Raw genomic sequence first — 20,349 nt, 5'->3', positions numbered from 1 at the left:
GCCAGTCCTACATAATGGGGTCCTGTTCTCGTTTAATGGGCCTTACAAAATTCATAAGGTAATTACTGTGAGTGATTGGATTAGGTTAAAGCACAAATGTGACTTTGTACTAGTCTAAGGGGAAAGTGTCTGGCTTTTTTGGGTCAAATTATATGGGAAATGATTTACATAAAATAATCAAGCGTCGACTGTTAAAACAGTTCAATTTATTCTAATAGAGACACTTCTCTTTTGTGTTCTGTTTGAAACAGTGAGCTTTTTTGGGGGAAATCTGGCACTGAAAGGAAGGATTTATCCTGTTTGTCTGAAAGATTTGATTCTGGTGGTACAAAGACTGCAGCCTTTGATCCAATTACAACGTATGTATATCCCGGGTCACTTCCTGTCCCACAGTCGTAGCCTGAGGAGTGGGGCCGCAATCACGACTCTGTCCAATTATTGAGTTGGTGCCCTAAAGCCACTCTTTCTCTCCGCATCCGTGACCGTGTGTGTATATCTGTGTGCTTGTGTAACCGTTCGGCCTGGGCTAATGTTTCAGAGCTGTTTGAGAAGGGTCACCAGCTGTGTTTCAAACATCTGTTCCTCATAGAAGCAGCCATGGATCCCATTTCCTCGATCCCTGTCATGTTTAGAGAGAGAGATTAAGCTTTGTGCCGTCTACTGAGGGTCTCCTCCTCTCTTTGACTCATCTTCACCGCCTGCTTAGCTGCAAATCAAACGAAACTGTCTGAGCCATTGGTTGACGTTGATGGACAGGGGTTTGAGAGGTGCAGTGTTTTTCATTAGACACGCTTTTGCGGAAACGGGGGTTTGCGTCAGAGCTGTAAGCGCAACCCATTTATTCCGATGAACATAAACAGTGTCTGCTCCCTTTTAATTGGAATTTAATTGGAATTCCCTTTTAATGAAAATTGTTTTTTTTTTTATTGGAAAAAGCCTCAATTTAAATTTAAAACCTGTTAAAAAACTATACACATCTTTGGATCCAAAATATCAATTAGCTTAAAACCTCCCAGAACAATCGCATTCCCGATATGGAAATTCTTGATCCTTTTCACAGATGCATTTTCAAACAAATCGGATGTCTGTTTTGAGTTCTCCACGCGTCTGACTAATGAGCTAGTTGAGAAATGTGACTTCAGCCTCTTATAGAAGCAGCTGTGGAGTCTATTACCAGAAATAATGTTTAAACACATGTTTCAGAAAAACCTGTAGATCATTCTTTGTTTGATTCAATGTATATTTTCCCACATCTTAGTGAAATGTCAGTCTTTTTATTTCCTATTAGATTACACGCGTCTAGAAAATTTTAATAGGGTAATTTGTGCATTTGTAAAAATAAATTAGAAATATATTTTTTTATAGCAATAGTCAATCAAGTGCATTTGAAAGTAAATAATGTTTTTGTTTGAACAACAGAGGGCAGTCACTCCACCTGAGTGCCTTTAAATCAGACGCGCCTTTCAGAGATCTTAATTATAAAATTAAATATCTGAAATGCATGTCATTAAGGGTAATGCAATTTATATTGCCTCGTGCATTTTGTCTTTGAATGGCCACTGGTATTTTCCTGTTCTTTTAGAAATGATACCAAAGTAATAACATTTATTAGACATTATGCCATGGTATCCTTTAGTGTACCGTGTTCATGTAAATATCATGTGTATAAGAATATGGCAGTCTTACAGCACCACACTGTACCACCATAGTACTTTTTAATAAACTGATATATGAAATGTATAGGATATGAAATAGATTTTAAGACAAAAATTAAAGTGCTTATAAATCTCATCATATTTTGTTGGCTTGGGTGTGTTTACGTGTATTTATTTCTCATGTAGGCTATAGCAACCGGCTAGTGCTACAAAATGTGGTTCTGTTTTTGTTGAATATGATAATTAAGAGATGGGATAGTTAATACTTTCTTTGATTTTGCATGTAATCTGAATAGTATAAACCATCTAATGCGAATCTTGATCCTGTTTAAAGATCATGCATGAAAGGACACCTCCATAAATCAGAGGAGGAGGAGGGAGTGGAGTGAACAGAACGGGGCGGGCATTGGGACCCCGTGGCCTCCTCAGCAGCGAGGTTTCCTCCGTGTGCGCGAGTGTGATTGAGCTCTTCCCTGCTGGACACATTCAGATCCCAGTATCAGCCGGACGGGACACATCAACGCCCTCTCTATCCCTCTGTCTGTGGATTTGGACTTTTTATACTGAGCTTCAACAGGGACAACAAACTTTTCAAATTTATATTACAAACAGTCCTGTTCATTTTTTTCTCTGATTTTTTTGGATTCTTTTTTTTGTTTTGATGATCACTTTTAATACATGGAGATTATCTGACCATGTCGTAAGTGTTTCTCAGATGCACTTAGTTCATAAGAAGAATCTCCATCAGATTATTGTCGGTGGATATATAAATGAATGAGCTGTCAGAGATGCTGGTGTCCAGGGATTATTGCGCGCTCATAATGCGGGATCGGAAGGAATGCGACGCGCGCTCTGGTGAAGTGGAGCGGGTTCGAACCCGAGAGCGTGTGGACGCGACTGTTGCGGGTCTGACCGAGCTGGAGTATCTGAGGCAGAGACAGGAGCTGCTGGTCAGGGGTGTGTTGAACTGGCAGGAGGACAAACCCTGCCTTACAGTGGAGGACAGCTATCTGAACACTGAAGAGAAACTTCTGGAGGAGAATATTTTATTACTCAGAAAACAATTGGTGAGTAATATAAACTGTTTTATTATTATCGTTGTTGTTGAAGTAGTCTATATGTAGTCCTAGCGCAACATCTTTTTTCCCCACCTGTATTTCAGATTTTTTTTTGTTTTTGTATTTTGGCATTGACATTTTTAGATTACCTCATTTGAACTTTTATTTTAATAGAATAACCCTTACAAGAGACCACAGTGATAGTATCTGATAAGTACTAATAGTACTGAGTTCTGTACTTTTCTTTGTACCATGGTAGCCTACTTCCAAAAATACCATGGTACTACCAGGGTACATGGTTAATGCATTGAGCATTTTCATATTTTTAAATTATTATTAAAAAAGACTTTAGAATATTTTTAATTGTCATAATTAAACATTTAGTTGGATTGAGATCCATTAAAATAATTACAAGTATATTAAAAATGTTTTTGTCTATTAAATTTTGGTTTTGATTTGTCTTGTAGAAAACAAATGTAGAAAAAGTATTTGGAAGATGAATACTGGTATAGAAAAAATAGTGTCTTTTTTTTGGCATTTAGTCATGTGACACCAGAAACGCAAGCGCTAATCATTAGAATGACATTAAAACAAAAAGAGAACCATTTAAATCAAACTTCCTGGAGGTAGTAGAACATCCCTGAGTTTCTAATGCAAGTCTAGGAGGGGGTCTGACAGGCCTGAATAAGATTAGTTGATGGGCTTCAATGGAAAGGAACTTTTTACAAGCCCAGCTCAAGCCCCCTGCTGTCTTTAGAGGATGACCAAGATTAAATTTAACAGTTGGGCCAAAGACACCTGGTTCCACTTGAGGTATTTGCAAACATTTCCATTATTGTAACCCTACGGGGTTCATGCATTGTGGTTAACGTATTGTATACAGAAAAGAATAACAAGGTTTGGATTTATTTCCTGGCTTTGCTAAAGCCTCAGACATGTACACAAGTGGCTTGAGTCTTCCCCGCTGTAGTTTGGCATAATTCCACTTGCTTATCTTGAGGTCAGTTTGTTTGCAGGGCTCACACCCAGAACTACATTAAAGTTAATGGCAATGTGTGGATCATATAATGCCTGATGTCCTTATGATTTCCCAAAAACAAACAACCAATCATATGTGGTCTTTGACTGAGCTGAGCTTGTGCAATGAATTGAGTATAAACCAGAAATGTAGACACCATCGTCCAAAACCCAAGCCCAGGCCATCAAGAGTGGTCTGGGGTTAATTTGATGCCGTTTCAAAATAACCGTCGGTGTGCTCTGCAAATGGCATTTTGTGTAAAAATGGTCTGCACAGCCCAGCATGCTGAGAGCTCAGGGCCCATAAATCACTTGTAGCCCGCCTGTCAGGACCAGGCTTTTTTACAGCCTCGGTCTGCAGCGGAGGAAACGCCATTCCACTTCTCCATATAGCCTGGAATCTGCACTGCATTACCTCCCCTGTCAGCAAACAGCAGTTAAATTTTGCAGCAGATAACATGCCTCTGATTATAGGTCATTTGAAGTAATGTCCTTCTGCTTTGAAGGGGCCACATTTTCCTCAGTCTGCCGTTTCACCATGCTTAATTTGGAATGCAGCACATGATACGGGTGTTGTCAGATGCATCCAATTGCTCGCAAGCTGTGTGTCGAAGTTGGATGGTTATTCCCATGCGAGGTGTGACTCTAATTTAGTTCATTACATCTGTCTGATCAGTGCCATGAGGCCACCGGCATTGAGACGTAAATTGTGAAATGCAACTGTTTGCAGATTCTTGTTTGGGCTGCAGGGCAAAACCTTCTAAATTAAATACCAAACAATTTTACCATTTATGAAGCTCCTAAACATACACAAAATCTTTTGTTAACATCTTTTCAATATGTATTGTTTCTTTATAGAACTGCCTTAGGAGACGAGATGCAGGTTTGATCAACCAGCTCCAGGAATTAGACCGACAGATCAGTGACCTGCGTTTGGACACAGAGACTTCGCATGAACACGTGGAAACGGACAGCCGGCCAAGCTCAGGTTAGTATCTTTTGTGGAGCCATGGCTCTTTAAAAGGGGCTTGAATTCTGTGCACTGCATGTTTTATCGAATTATCATTAAGGGTTGGCAAAATTGATTGCCTGCAGAATCGTCTGCATAAAACCAATCTAAGCAATTGGCGTTGGCAGAAAGGATTTCCAATAAAATTGATTCACGAGCACAGGAAAGCATTTCTAATGATTGTTAATCTTCTACAATCACCCGAGGGTGGTAATCAGACGTCCTGTTCGAATTATATCACTTTGCGAAAGACTACTTTGTGCTTTGGGCCTGTAGTAGCATGTGTACCTGTGATTCCTAATGTCTGTTGGAAACTGTTTAGCTGTTTTGCTTAAGCACTAATTTGGTAATGTGAACAATCTGCACCCTGTACCAGAGGCCTGCTACAGTTGCATTAGTTTACATTCCAAAAACGAGAGGTAATTTTAGTGCTGGAACTGACTGCACTTTTGTTGGAGGAAGGTTATATAAAGTGGAGATTGATTACATGTGTGTATGCTCCTCTCTGAAAGTCTTAATTGTTAAAATGGCCTTATACTGTAACTGCTTCTAACATGATTGAATATAGAGTTATTCAACCTTTAGCTATTTTGGGTGCTGTTTGTACTATTTGTTATGGTTTTATTCTTCTCCATTTTAATGCTAATATCAATTGTGATGTATGGAGCTCTGGTTCCTATCTCTATTTCCTCTGGCAAATGTATACCTTCCTAAACGCTATGTTATTCAAATTGAAAGTAGGTTCCAAAAGAGAGCTCAGTTAAGAGTGAAAGAGCACATCACCTCATTCCTGAAGATGTCAAATTAATGTGTTAATTTCTCACCCTCTCTCTCCCAGGCTTTTACGACCTAAGTGACGGTGCTTCTGGATCCCTCTCCAATTCCTCCAACTCCGTCTTCAGCGAGTGTTTGTCCAGTTGTCGTTCCACCACCTGCCTGTGCACCCCCCTCGACACCTCGCTCTGTGCCTCTGAGGGAAGGCTTAAGCCTGCAGGTGAGAGTCTCCTTGTGACGATTTGAGGTTTCTGGGTCATTCAGACTGGTCTTACCCATCAGCACTGTTCCATGCATTCTTGAAACACTGTTCCCTTCTCTTGCTTTGTTATGCAGAACTATTTACTTAATGGTGATTTCTTCCTCCAGGCTTAGGAGCTGGTATCACAAAGAAGAGACGCTCTGTTCGTTTGTTTCTAGTTGCTTCAAATGACATCTGTTTTTGTGTTGCATTACCGTTAGCAGAGAGCATTCTATAATCACTTAAGCTCAACTGTGCAAATAGAGGTGAAACAAGAGAAGTTTTTGGTCCCAGACAGAGATAGAAACAGTTTCACAGCCCTGCTGATGGCTCTCCCAGCCACACCTATAAGCTAGCAACAAAAGGCTCATTAGCACATCAAAACTAATCAACCACCCACCCAGCTGAGCACTAGAACTCTATGAATCAGATATACTCTCCTCTCACATGCCATAGCACAATGAAATTAGCGGTTTTAGTAATCTGACATTACATTTTCTTGTAGTATTAACTGTTGTGTCCTCTGGGATTTGCAGATGAGCTGGGCATTTGTGCAGAGTGTGATTGCCAATGCGAAGACTCAAGTTCTGGAACAGTCCGCAGGTCTCTTTCTGCATCTTACTCCCCTTCCCCGGATGGCTCCTGCGATGGCCTTTCCAAATTCCACTCTGATCTCATTGCCAAAAATGGTAATGATGTTTACCGGTACCCCAGCCCTCTCCATGCGGTGGCTGTCCAGAGTCCCATCTACTTCCAGTCCACGACTAGTCACCTAAAGGACGATTGTAGCTTCTCCAAGCTTGGTGAAGCATCGAGTGATGAACAGAAACCTGAGCAGGTCATGGGCACCCAGAATTCATCTTGGCATGCCTCTCAGATGCTCCCAAACAAAAAACTGGATAGTTATATCTTTGGGCTACTTCAGAGGAGGGCACAACCGTTGAGGACCAGCAAACCCAGAACAAGCATCAACACTGACCCCTCCAAGAGCATTTTGAGGCAGGCTAGTCTTTGCTCACGGGCCCCTGCTTCTGCCCAGGCCCAGCATAGGACCTCTGACCTCAAGCCTAACTGGCAGACATGTTTACAAGATGCATCAGCAACTAGCACTGAGCCAAGCACAGCTTCGCCCCAAAGACAGTGGTCTTCTGAGTCTCCAAGTCAGCCACAGAACAGTTACTCAATCACCAATGATAATAACACTAGTTGCCTCTTGAAGAAAAACGTTTTTGGAGCCAGTAAAGGCCAGCCTTTAAGTGTTGCATCGAAGGACTGCCAGGATTTAGGCAGCCCTAATGCAGTTTCCTCTCCCAAACTCAACAAGCATTCTTATTACACTGTGGAGGACAATAAATCAGGACAAGCAATGAAAGCAAGTCCTCTTAAGAGGAGTCCTAAAGCTCAGGCTCCAGGAAGTTGTGGTGAAGACGCCGAGCAGCTGGCTCCAGAGCTGCTCAGTCTCGGTTCTTCTTCGCAGAGCCAAGACGAGGGAGGTCAAATGGTCAGTGCCCAGTACATCGCTGCTCAGAAACAGAATGTAAATCTCTGTAAGGGTGGCACCAAGAACATCAAGATTGTCAAAGTGAAAAATCCCACCAGTGCAAAAAGTAGACCTCATGTGTCCAAGCATGTTTCCGAGATTGGTCGTGACAAGCATCGGACAGGATCTAGGAGGTCTCGACAAGTGGACGACGTCCACCACTTGCATAAATCCTACAAGAAGTCCTCCTCAAAAGCCAAGAGAATCCCTGCCCCCATCCCTGAAGAACGCATCCTGGAGAAGCACACCAGTTCCACAGGGGGTCGATCTTCTTCCCAGAGACACCATGGACATCACCGACATCATGAGGCAGTGTTGGCCAAACCCAAGTACAAGCGCAACGACTACCATCGGCGACCCAGGGGTCTCCATGAGATCCCATACGAGGAGGCTTACAGGAGGGCTCACTGCAGGCAGAAACGAGAAATGCTGGGCCACATGTCAGCCATGCACCTGCCGTCTAACGCACACTACACCAGCCCCTACGCTTACGTTGGCAGTGACTCTGAATATTCAGCGGAGTGCGCCTCTCTCTTCCATTCCACCATTCTGGACACAAGTGAGGATGAGCGCAGTAACTATACCACCAACTGTTTTGGGGACAGCGAGTCGAGCGCTAGCGAGGCGGACTATGTAGCTGAGAGCAGCACTAGCAGTGACTCTGAGGGCAGTGCAGGGGTCAATTGGCCCCAGTTCAACCAGGCGGGTGCAGGATCCCACGGAATGACGTCGGCACAGGCTAAGGCATTTGTCAAAATCAAGGCTTCCCACAATTTGAAGAAGAAGATCTTACGTTTCCGATCAGGCTCTTTAAAACTCATGACCACAGTGTGAGAGACTTGAAGGACACAGAGATCAGTTAGGATGCAGCCAATAAAATTGGCTTCACTCCCTTATCAAACAATCAAGTGCCTAGACAGAAATCAGCTGCACGGCCTAAAACTGCCTGTCTGTCAGCTGGGAACTCAACTTCTGTCCAGCACAACGCCTTCCCCTGCACTTTTCGCCCCTTTGATGTCATTGTCTGTAGCCTTTTTGTTTTGTATTTATTATAAGTTCAGCTTTTGCTGTGATGCATCTACATATCAAGTACTATGTAAATGCACTGTTCATACATGGTTTACTTTACTAAAGATATTTATAACTTAATATATTTGGTTAGCCATACATGGAAAAGAACAGGAAGTATGACTGAACTGAAGCAGTGTATTACAGACAGTCTGTCTGAGAAATGTTCACCAAGCCTAGTTCACCTGCTGATCATTAAGGGCTTTTGTTAAATGCACATTAAATATGCATGAGCAACAGCTTTACCATTTTCCTTATTAGCTGTAAATTACCCTTTTGTAAAATAAATGTTAATGTATGTCGATTTCTCGTGTCTTTTCTTGTGTCTTTCTTTATTAAATCCCATTGTTAAAATCGCTCAGTGGTGTCCTTGTTTATTTGATGTAATGGCTGTGTTTCTCTGTACTTTTTAATCCAAGAAACCATGTAAAAAGTATCATGTACTGAACAATCGTAAAATTGCACCCCTGTTTATTTGTATAGTCTGAAATTTGAATTTTCCAATGTCAAGGCCATGTTAAACCAAACTAAACCCTCTGCTAGAGGAGGCAGTAGTTAAATGTGGCATCTACTTTAAATGTGGCATCTACTTATAGTCTTTGCAAGTGTTTAGTAAACAAACACTTAACGTTCTTCCTCCATGCCATTTGAGGAGCATCGTTCAGGGACAGCAAACTCACAGACATCGGCATCAGCAGTGCATTCTGTCTCCTTCAGCACTGAAGAACATAATGAAGACATGAAGATCCGATGTTGAAATTATTCTTGATTTATATCTTTGCAATAGACATTTCTACTGTTGCTAATATCGTCTAACTCTGGAGAGAAAAACAGATGAAATATAGAAAAGTCTTAAAGTTGAATATGTAGTGAAAGAGAAGAGTGCAAACAACTAAACCTGCGGCACTCAAGATACTCTGTTCTTTCATGAGTATCTGACCTTTAATTTTTTGGCTCATATCCCTCACGGTCACGTTTAAAAGATTTCTCCTTCTGTTTCCAGAATCTAGCATAGATAGCCTCCTGGAATAGGTCTGGCTTTTTAAAGCACAGTGCATCTGTTTATATTACCGCAGCTGTGAGAAAACCAGACTGTGCTCTTCTCTTTCTGGCATTTAAGAACACATGGCTTTTCCTGCCTGGTTACAAGATGTTTCTTTATCCTCACTGAGATCAGTAAATCTCATATTCAGAATCAGTTAGATGATAGTTTATTTTGCATGCATGATAACCATAGATCTTAAACAAAAGGATTTGGAGTAAAAGAATTTCAATAAGATGGTGTCAGATTTCTCTAACTTCCATATGCATCCATATTGTGGTTGCCTAATATATGTTTAATTGGTTATTGGCCTTATTGTTAATGGTTTCAATCAAACTGTGGATGATCAGCGCAAGCAAAATCAAGGAAGCATAATGTACTTGGCAGAATGTGTTCAAGTAGTTCAAAAACGTCTGACTGAGGTTTTGACTGTAACTGTTTTGCGATTGTGTTCCTGCGAAAGTACAAGCAATGAAGAGCAAGACATTTAGATCTAGTGGCTATTCTTCATAATGACAATGTACCATGTTTATAATGGACTTGTAAGGCAGTACCATTGCATTCTGTTTCTGTTAAGCTTGAATGTTTGTTGACGGCTCAGATAAGTTATTTTTTAGTCATGAGGGATTAGTGCTATCTATGAAATAATTTAACATTACAAAGAAAGCCAAAAGAAGTTTAAATTTAAGAGGTCACCTTGTTTTTTTTGTCCGGAAGGATCCATACTGACTTCATAGCTTACATTGGTTTGGAGGGCAGTTGTGGTCGCTCTGTCGCCCAAGGTCAGTCGGGCCCTGTGGAACAGGCAGGTTGGGGCCTGAGACCGTGGGCTATGAGAAGCATGCATTCAGTGTTGATTTAGCCTTGCTTCTGAGTTACTCTCCAGGGTCCAATGACTCTCTCAGGCCTGTCAGAGATCACGCACAGATCAATCTTCTTTTGAAACCAGCTCATCCAGCCAGGTCAGCGAGAGGCCAAGTTGGTAAACTTAATACATGGACAACTGGTGGAAAACCCACGCAAAACAATCTCCCCACCAGAAACCAGGGCGCTCTCTTCTCGTACTCATTGTCAGGAGAGAGTTTCTCAGAAGTATCTTGATTTCAGCTAGTGAGGTGATCAGACAGCTGAGGGGCTTTTAGCATTGTGGTACTGTACATGCGCTGCAGGCTGTCTGCTTCATGCAACCAGTAAATAGATCTTCACCTCTCTTAAGCCCCCGGCTTTACAGTTTTATTGGTTGTGTTTGATATTTATTGGAAAGAGCTTTAAAGGTTTACACCAGCATCACTGGGTTAGCAGAACCAGAGATAAACAACTGGAGGAGCTGAGAATATTTTAATATATTTTGCCCGACCGTTATTCATTACTGGTATTTTTATGTTATTCATTACTATTATATATATTTACAGTACAATATACAAAATGATTTCTAAATATGTGACACTAAAGACTGGAGTACTGATGCTGAAAATCCAGCTTTGCATCAAAGAAATAAATTATACTTTAAACTAAAGTATATTAAAATAGAAAACCATTATTTTAATAATTTGTAATAATATTTCAGAGTATTACAGTTTTTTCTGTATTTTTGATCAAATAAATGCAGACTTGATGTATAAGAGACCTCTTTTAAAAACATTAAAGCTGCAGTCCGCAGTTTTTTCTCTTTGTCGCCATCTCTGTTTAAAATCTGCAATTGCAGTCATTCGCGGAATTATCAACTTTACGTGAGTTGTACTTCGACACCCTCGACACGGCACAGCGCGGATGAACACAATGTTTGAGGAGAGTGTGCAGCTGTCAGTCACCGCGCCGGTGTGGATCCTGGCATTCAGAATCACAGATTATTCTTTTTGGAAGTATGACCAACATAAGAATTTTCACCAGAAAATGTTGTTTAATATTTAGAAATGGAAAAATGCTTTTATTCTCTTTGGATATCTTGTGTGATTACAAAAATGCATTGCCATATTTTTGGTTTATTTCCATAAAATTGTGTTTAAAACTATTAAACAAAGATATTTGTGGTTACTTGTATTAAGAGCAAAAGCCTCAGAAAAGAATGGACGCAACAGTTGCCTTAGCAAGGAGCGGTCAGTAACATTTTAAGATGGGTTTAGCAAATGATCAAATAACCTGAATTATCATAATCTAAGCTTTTTCAATGTGGCTTCACAAGCAATAATATTAAAGTGAAGACAGTTGGTTGTTCATGTCGTCAGTTTCAGATTTCCTGCGGCACATGAAAGGCATCGGTTTTCTTTCTCTTCCAAACGTTTGGCCTCATCTGAACTTCTGACTCTGGAGTTAATGAAGACAAAACAAATAGGCACTTTCTAGTCTCCATCATCACGGCGGTTCAACAGGCACTAATACCCAAACACTGTCACATTAAGCTGAATAATGCAAAGGGAACAATGCAGCGTCGTCCCTTCCCACACACTGCCCTTTCCCTTGCCCCTTCTCAAGAATACACTGAGATCCGAGACCCCGTCAGAGTCTCTATAGGCCCATAGATCAGCAATTTCAACTGCACTCAGTCAGCGTTCACATTAGACCCCATATCGGGCATCTCAAAGCTTGTTTGCTCCTTGAACTTCTTGATTTCCACCGATGGCTCTTTCTCTGTAATTACGGCTCTCTGTTTGCCCAGCATGGCTTAAGTGGTGTGTTCAGCACGCTCAACGACCCGGCTCTGAGGAGTGACACCGGCTTTGAGAACAACAAGAGATGGTGTGTATGTGAGAGAGACATAGAAAGACACTTTGTTTGTGAGACTTCTGACTTCCCTTTCCCCGCAGCAGTCTGTCCTCCTCCATTGATCTTCAAACAGTCACCAAGAGTCATAAAGTTAAATGGGAGGAAATGGATGACAGATATGGAGATATTGGATGTGTAAATCAAAAGGGACCAGACTCAGACAGACCACAGGTCAGTGTCCTAACCCCTCCGCTCTTTGTAGAATCCGATCTGGATGTGGATAAAAGACTTTAGGGTGATGCAACATGTCCCATCTGGGTTGTTAAAAGGAGATCTGGACGATGCATAAAAGCTTTAAAGGTAAACAGCGTTCCAGTCTTCACTGCCTAAAAGCCAACATGTTCAGAGTGGGTATCTGACCCAACCCGGGGTTTGTAACTATGGCCCTGTTTGCACCTGCTAGTAACGTGCATCTCAAATGTGTCTCCAGTGACCACTTGTGATCCAGGGGAGAGTCTACGATTTCATGACTACATGCATCACTTACTACTGCATATTGATAAAGCATCAAAGGTTTTCAAAGAAAATAATTCGCATTACAAAAAATGTGCTGTTTGTAGTGGAGTGTTCAGTGTTATATTTGTTGAGCATTATAACATTAACTAGATATACTGAATATATATATATAAAACTTTGTACACAAATATGTTATTCATATAATGTATTCAATGCAATAAATAAAATCTATATTTTATTATTATTTCATTCATATTTTTATATTAGTATTTTAAGTATTTTTTAGTATGTTTTAAATAACAATTTTTGTTTCTGCTTTATTTATTTACATTTCTATTTATGTCAAATTTATATTTATTGTATATATGTATGATGTTTTTAAAAGGAATATTATATAGTTTAATTACATTTATTATATTGTTGTTTTATTTCTGTATACAAAATATTTTATTTATATCATTTTACATATTTACATATGAATAACGTTATAAATAAGATAAGAACATACATTACTATATTATCTTACATACTTTTACTTTTATCATCTTAATGCCATTTAAAATGTCTTTCTATTTTCATGTCTGCTTTAATTTTTTTTACCTTATGTCTAATGTCTATTTATTATGTGACACATATGTCTATATTTTTATGCCAGTGTCAACAACAAATTCTCAATCAATGGAATCTTGAATGAATAATAAATCATATTATGTATTAAAGCTGTACGTATAGCCACCAAAGGCGAGTATAAATGGTTCGTTTTAGCATTCACACTGCAAATGTGTTTATGACTACCTCAGAATATGGTTTTAATGATCGAATCATTCAAAACTGATGTTAATACCATGTAACTGGCCCTCTGACAGCAGAAAGCAGTGACATTATTATTATCATCCTGCATCCGACGCCACACGCTCCTTTGAGATCAATAAATACCCCACGATCCCCAGCTATCTGCAATCTTGGGAACCAGTAGGAATCAGTGTTTACCAGCAGCGCCCCAGTCCGACAGGCCATAAGTCACTCGCAAACAGATAAACGCATCTCTATTTAAATGAGTTCCTTGGCTGACCTCTAAGAAAGCGCTGCAGGGTTTCGGTGGGAGAGATCCGGGTGTAATGGATGGTGAGAGAGAGAGAGAGAGAGCCAGGCAGGTGATTATTGTGAAACACATTGTCTCCTTAATGGAGCTTTTTCCCTCTCTTAGTTTGTCCCCGGTGTGTCATCAGAGCTTGGGCCATCGAGGGAGGGGTCGTCTGCACCCCGAGGGGAGCGAGAGGGGCTTGTGGAGGTCACCGGAGCCTGTGGGGAGAGGGCTTGGTGGTCTCAACAGGACCCTACACTTCATTTGCATGTAATCAGAGATGTTGAAAACAGGCTTGAGGGAGTCAAGGGACACTTTTGACCACAGCTATATTTGATGTTGGCTTTAAAGGAGCAGGGGGCTTTGCTTTTCAAACACACTTAATTAGGTTTTTGCATAATAAAAGTTGCAGAATGAGGTTGTTGCTATGAGGCGAGCGCCAACACTGGAGCTGCCGCTCATTATGTCAAAAATCCCAGCTATTCGTGTGATCGGTGTGAGGCAAATGCATTCGTATGGAAGAAAATTCAAAAGCAGGTTGCATAATCCTTCCCCGCTCTTTCTCTTCTCTAGTTTGCATAATTGTCTGAGGATGCCTGGTTTGACTTGCCCCGAAGAATGACATTTATGGTACAAGCAGCCCAGCGCTTTTTAAAAGCATTGATGACTTTGTTGATAAGCCCAGAGAGAGTCATTAGGTTGTCAGACTGATCCATGACTTGCACTCAGTGCTCAAATGAAAGCCCTTTACCATGCTTAATGAAAAGGTAATTATGACCTCATGAGCATAGTAACCTTTTGTTTTATGGTCGCTAGGGATATGTGTCATCGAATATTCACAATAAATTCACAATGATTTTGTTAATGACATCAAATTAAATATGTGAGTATGTATATATGTATATACAATAAGTCTATAATATATATATATATATATATATATATATATATTCGAATATTGTCAGGGTCACAATTAGTTTCATTGTGTTTTGGTTCATGTTCCTGCGTTTCCTTTCAGTTTAGTTCCCGTCTCTTTCACGACTGATTAAACACACCTGTGTCTAGTTTAGTTCTCTGTGTTTTGTTCAGGTCAAGGTCGGTTATCGTCATTATTAAGTATGCTTTGCGCGTATGTTTTTCTGAGGTTTATTTCTGTTTGTGGATTAAAGAGTATTTAGATTCAATTCCTTCATCATCTGTCTTGGACCACAGCGCTGTGACCATATATTTATATATATATATATATATATATATATATATATATATATATATATATATATATATATATATATATATTCATGCATTTATTCATTTAGCAGACCTTTTTGGGGGGAGATATCATTTTCGTTATATTGTCCGGCCTTAATGTTTACCCGACTTCTATATTTATTTTAACAAAAGTTGTGCAGCAGTTTGCGGTGTTTTCATGCAAAGCAGCTCGCCACTTATTTGTTTAATGTGCTAATTTTAGCAGTAAGCATTGATGATAGTTTGTGGAGCATGAAATGTGCCTGTGTGTGTTGTCGGTCAAACAGGGATAAATGGGCTTGTGTGTATAGACGGACTCGGTCAGGAACAGATTGAACCGACAGTTCAGCAAACTACAGTTACGGTTGAATCGTAGAAAGTGTGGAGTAGGCTGTGAATCAACAATAAAGTTCAATCTGCCACTATAGCCTCTTGTTGACTTCCAAATCTTAATTCTGAGAAGTTCAAATCTTTTGTCTCCGAAAGACTGATGTAGGCAATTTGTAGTGGATAAATATAATAGTAATGTAATATTTGTGCTGTGTCTGATCTAATGCTCTGACAAACCTCAGATTTCCTGTAGCTATTTTGAAAGCCTGATAGAAAAACGAACAGCTGTAGGAAAACATTTGTTCTCCATCATTCAAACTTGTTTTTACCACCGTAAATTACCTTAAATACAGACACTGACGTCTGCCATAATGAGTCAACAGAGGGGATGGTGACGTCCATAAGCCTTAATAGTCTCTCTCTCTCTCTCTCTCTCTCTCTCTCTCTCTCTCTCTCTCTCTCTCTCTCTCTCTCTCTCTCTCTCTCTCTCTCTCTCTCTAACAATAACAGCATAAGAGTTTTGTGGCGTTGAGTTGCGTCATTGATTGTTCCTCAGATTCTAGTAAAAGTTGCAACACTGTTTCTCTGTCTGTCTCTACATAAACACATGAACATGGGTGAGCTGAAGCTCATCTCCTCTCTTCTGTCCTCAGACAAGCCTTTCATTATTATAATGAGACTGTAGCTATAATGACTAATGCTAATTCTCTCTCTCTCTCTCTCTCTCTCTCTCTCTCTCTCTCTCTCTCTCTCTCTCTCTCTCTCTCTCTCTCTCTCTCTCTCTCTCTCTCTCTCTCTCTCTCTCTCTCTCTCTCTCACACAGAGGAAGTTGTGTCTACAGCCTAATGAGAATTAATGGCGGTTGTTATTTCTTCCATATCAGACTGTGGTTTGGCATGTAATTTTACTTTTAGAAAATAATCACATAGAAATTTGCTGTCGGTGCTCTTTTTACACATATAATGCTTGCACATAAAGAAAATGTGTTTAAGTTGTTTGGAATCGCTATTATTTAAAGAGCAAATTAATACATTTGCTTTTCCTTCCCAATAAAAAGTCACTATAGTATTCTGGTTTGTGTTTCTTTTAGAGTTCATTAATATATTTACACTTTTGTTAAATATGTTGATTTTATTTCTTCTATAAAGATTTTGACTCCATCATCATCATCATCATCATCCTTGGCTTGTTTCTATTAGATGCACTTCAGATATAGAGTAAGAATGCATTCCATTACAGACATACAGAGAAATATGAGGACAGATGTGGACACTTGAGACAAAACTGTCACATTGCTGTACAATTTAGTGCTCCAGCAGTGGAGCTGTGTATGGGAAAGACTTCTCACCATTTGTCCATCTGAGATTGATGCCAAAGATAGACCCCCAAGGCCATATCTAAAAACAAAAGTTTTACACGAATGTAGAAATATTTCCTGTCAAATATACACAGTGGTTTCTTGTTGTCTGTATTTCCTGTCAAATATACACAAATATTCTCGTTGTCTCTCCCTCCCTTAAGCAGCTCAGTGAAAAACATCTTTTAGCATTGCATGCCAAATTTGAAACCGTCCTTATTGATGCTGGGTGATATTTAAATGTGTTAGAGTGAACAACTGTGTGTTATGTGGCACGGCATCAGATGCCGCTGATCGGGACCCTCCCGTGAATCGGCACTTCGGCTCTGGCTCCAGAACAGAACGCAGCCGCATATGGAACATTCCATTTGTCAGAATTATTTGCAGCGCTTGGAATTAAACGCTCTGTGCGTGTTTCAAAGTCATTAGCTGTGCCATCTGTGTTAATGTGGGAAAATTGCAGAGGCCTTCTTAGACCACTGCTGTGTAAATGACACACACTCCATACAGGTGAAGAGAAAGACTGGGGGTTATTTATTAAACTGCTGATTAAAAATTATAATTCTGTGCTATAATTATAAATCATGCCCATGTATTTATTTACAAGTAAACATTTAATGAGTAGAGAAAAGTACAGTCAGCTTGTCATTACCTCAAAATAAACCTTTTCAGGGTCCTGATCATCCTGTTTTTCTTCTGTGACAATGACCAGCCAAATGTACATAATCCCTTACTTGTTATTAAAAACATTCTACATGCATTTTATATTATTATTACTTAATTATATTAGTATTTTGACCCTATTTACTTTGGGCACATTACAAGTCATGTGGTGAACAATGAATCTGTGCAAGTTAATACACAGAAAGAAATGTATGTTTGTCATGGTAATCTTTAATCAAAATCTGAAAATTTGCTTCAGCTCAGAAGTGGCATTCCTTCTCTGATGACGTCAATATTTCGTTTTACTTGGAAAACACAACACTGAAGTAAAGTCGGTTGCAAATTCCGGTTCACAGGGACTTTAATATACAGGTATACAGAATGGGTATTGTTCAAAATTCATGACTTTTTTAATGAAAGGTTTTGATCCACTTCAAATGTTGACTATATACACTATTTACTATTTATGATTACTATACTTATTACAACTAAAAGTGAACAGCAAGTAGCGGACTTATACGTATTATATGAAGACATAATGTCTGTACATTTAGCCTTGTTTTTTTTTATACTTTTGGAAGCTTCTGACCCAAACCCACATGGAAACTGGAGCATCAGTCTACAGTGATGCAAAACAAGTCAGTTTTTTGGAATATGAATTTGCGTCGCAAATGAAATAAGGTTTCAGTGTTGTGGAAGGCTTGTCAACATTTTGCTTATGCAAACATCCAGGCTGCTGTATAGGAGAGATGTCTCCACATTCCAGTCTGTCCTCAACAGAAATACTCAGTCTGTCAAACCGTCAGTGCTGAAAGGGTCTCATTAGCAGCTAAAGTGAGAGCATGCAGTTTAACGTTAGCTACTCATATGACATTCTAACTCTTCACACTGTCCAGTTTTGGCCTGGAGAAACGGATACTAGTAACATCCGAGGTGAATGCTGGTGCCCTGTTGCCATGCTGAGATGTTTACTACTGCATCCAGCTTTAAAAGAAGTAACTCTGTCATTCTCAGTAAAACAGTTAAGAATGCTTCAACTGAATAGAGTTTGTGAATACATCTCCACCAAGCCATTCACACTGTGTTCACACGGTTCTTAAAGGAATCAATCGAGCGGCTTATTTCCATTCAGCTGAAATGAGGCAGAGTTGTTGTTTTCTCTTCACCTGGGTGAGAGCTCAAGGTTTTTCCTTGTAAAATCAATAAGACTCCATTTACAGTCGGGCTGGTTTCTGTCTGAGTTTCATGTCTGGACAAGAAACCCAAGAAAATAACCAGTTTATCTGTAAAAAATAAGCTTATGTGTCTGTCTGTGTTTATAGGTCATTTAGGCTTTTGTTGACTTGTTTCAAAGAGTGACAAAGCGCAACACAACGAACAAAACTCGTCCTTCTTCTGTATTTTCACTTGGGCTGCCAACAGATTCAAATAAAGTTTTCTGTACTTTATGTGACAACTCTCACATTTCGTTTTTTCTGGAACTGTCCCCTAAACATTAGTGTTGTTAAAGCTACTTTGAAACAGTAGCATGTGAACATTTTATTTCATGAATCATTGAAGTTGAAAGTTATTCATGTTGCTGCCATCGATTCAGTGCTAATTAAATTCTGTAATTTAAAGACATGCAAATAAGTCTTGTAAAAAGTCTCATCATGGATTTAATTTAGGATTCGGTTTTGGAAGGATCCAAAAAGTGGAGGGGGACACATATTATAAATCATCAGTATCTCTTTATAGGTATGACAGGACTAAATGCCTAGTTGCAATGGATACATGTGACAGCTTAAAAACAAAACTTTATAGAAATGTCAATCACTCTAGCATTTAAGCCTAAAACTTTGCGACAACTGCAACAAATATGGATATAAAAATGCTTTTTTTTTTCTGTTGTTGACATCTCTTTTTAGGAAGTTCGTGAATATTTATTAAGTGAATTACAATTCATGTGAAAATAAATAAATTCCGAGATGAGATTACCGGTTACCGCTTGCTTCTTCATGCAGGACACTGCTGATGGTCTTATCATGGTCTTTCATACTTTCCAAGCAAAATATAACCTCTTTAAAATATATTTATAGTCTCCCAAAAATTAGAAAGGACAAAGTGATTTCTAAAAATGTGGGGGGCATGTCTACCCTATTAAATTACCTCCATGGAAAGTCATTTACTGATAAACAAGAGCCCAGCCGATGCTTGCATTCTGACCAGGCTTTAGACATTTTAATGTCCAATTAGCTAAATGCATTAACTGTGTTAAATTTAACACAGTTAAACATATTTAATTAACCTCATAAGTTAACGTGTTCACATAGGCAGCCCTGACTTTCACACGCACATGTCTTATTGCTTTGATTGCTGTTTTTGTTTTGGCTGCTTTCAAGTACAGTCAGAAAAGTGGTGGTCTTTGCTTTGATGGGCTTATGTGACTAACGGGAGAGAGGATGAGGTGAGAAAGTGGGGGATAACAGGAAGACACTGCTGTGATGGAAGTAGAGAGGGTGGGACGTCCCAGCTGGACCCGTCTTTGAAATGGGCGACCGGCCGAGGGGGGAAACAGGGAAGAAAGAGTCTGATTCAGGGAAATACCAACAAGTCGCTCTTCACGGGAATCAGAGGAGGTCTGGGAGAAGGACTTACACTTCATTCAGTCCTAACCAAATGCATGTGCCTCCGCTTTCAACTCTGTGCGGTACTTTGTTATTTGTCTATTAGCATTAGAGGCTCAATGGGTGCAGTTAAATGGAGTCCTCTTTTGCTACAGTGGTTTCCGTGGGGTTTAACTCTAATGAAAAGGCAACGTTGTGGGCTGAAGTGAAAATGAATACAGAGTTAGAAAGCAGATATGAAGCAGCTTTGAAGCGGCCTGTAAAGATTTTGGCCAGTCTTAAGAGAAGCCGTTTTTCAAATCCTGGCACCCCACACGTTATAGTTTTTACTACAATTGGCAACCTCCAGGAAATCTGGAGAAACGAAGATCTGGAATAATCTTTTAAGCCCCGTTCCAAGTCCTTTCTTCTCCACAGTCACGGAAAGCTTTTTTATTT

General features: G+C 39.7%; 1 protein-coding gene across 1 annotated transcript; it reads left to right on the top strand.

Moving 5' to 3' along the window:
• Positions 1 to 2,043: 2,043 nt before the first annotated feature.
• Positions 2,044 to 8,666, top strand: dact1 (dishevelled-binding antagonist of beta-catenin 1). The gene is made up of 4 exons (XM_056256133.1): positions 2,044 to 2,722; positions 4,589 to 4,718; positions 5,578 to 5,733; positions 6,291 to 8,666. Exons 1-4 carry the CDS (start codon positions 2,426 to 2,428, stop codon positions 8,126 to 8,128), a joined length of 2,421 nt encoding a protein of 806 aa, XP_056112108.1. The 5' UTR covers positions 2,044 to 2,425; the 3' UTR covers positions 8,129 to 8,666.
• Positions 8,667 to 20,349: the final 11,683 nt, after the last annotated feature.

Source organism: Rhinichthys klamathensis, unplaced genomic scaffold, assembly GCF_029890125.1.
Source record: "Rhinichthys klamathensis goyatoka isolate OS25496 unplaced genomic scaffold, OSU_Roscu_1.1 h1tg000123l_1, whole genome shotgun sequence".
NCBI lineage: Eukaryota > Metazoa > Chordata > Actinopteri > Cypriniformes > Leuciscidae > Rhinichthys > Rhinichthys klamathensis.
This window is presented reverse-complemented; position numbering and strand designations above follow the sequence as displayed.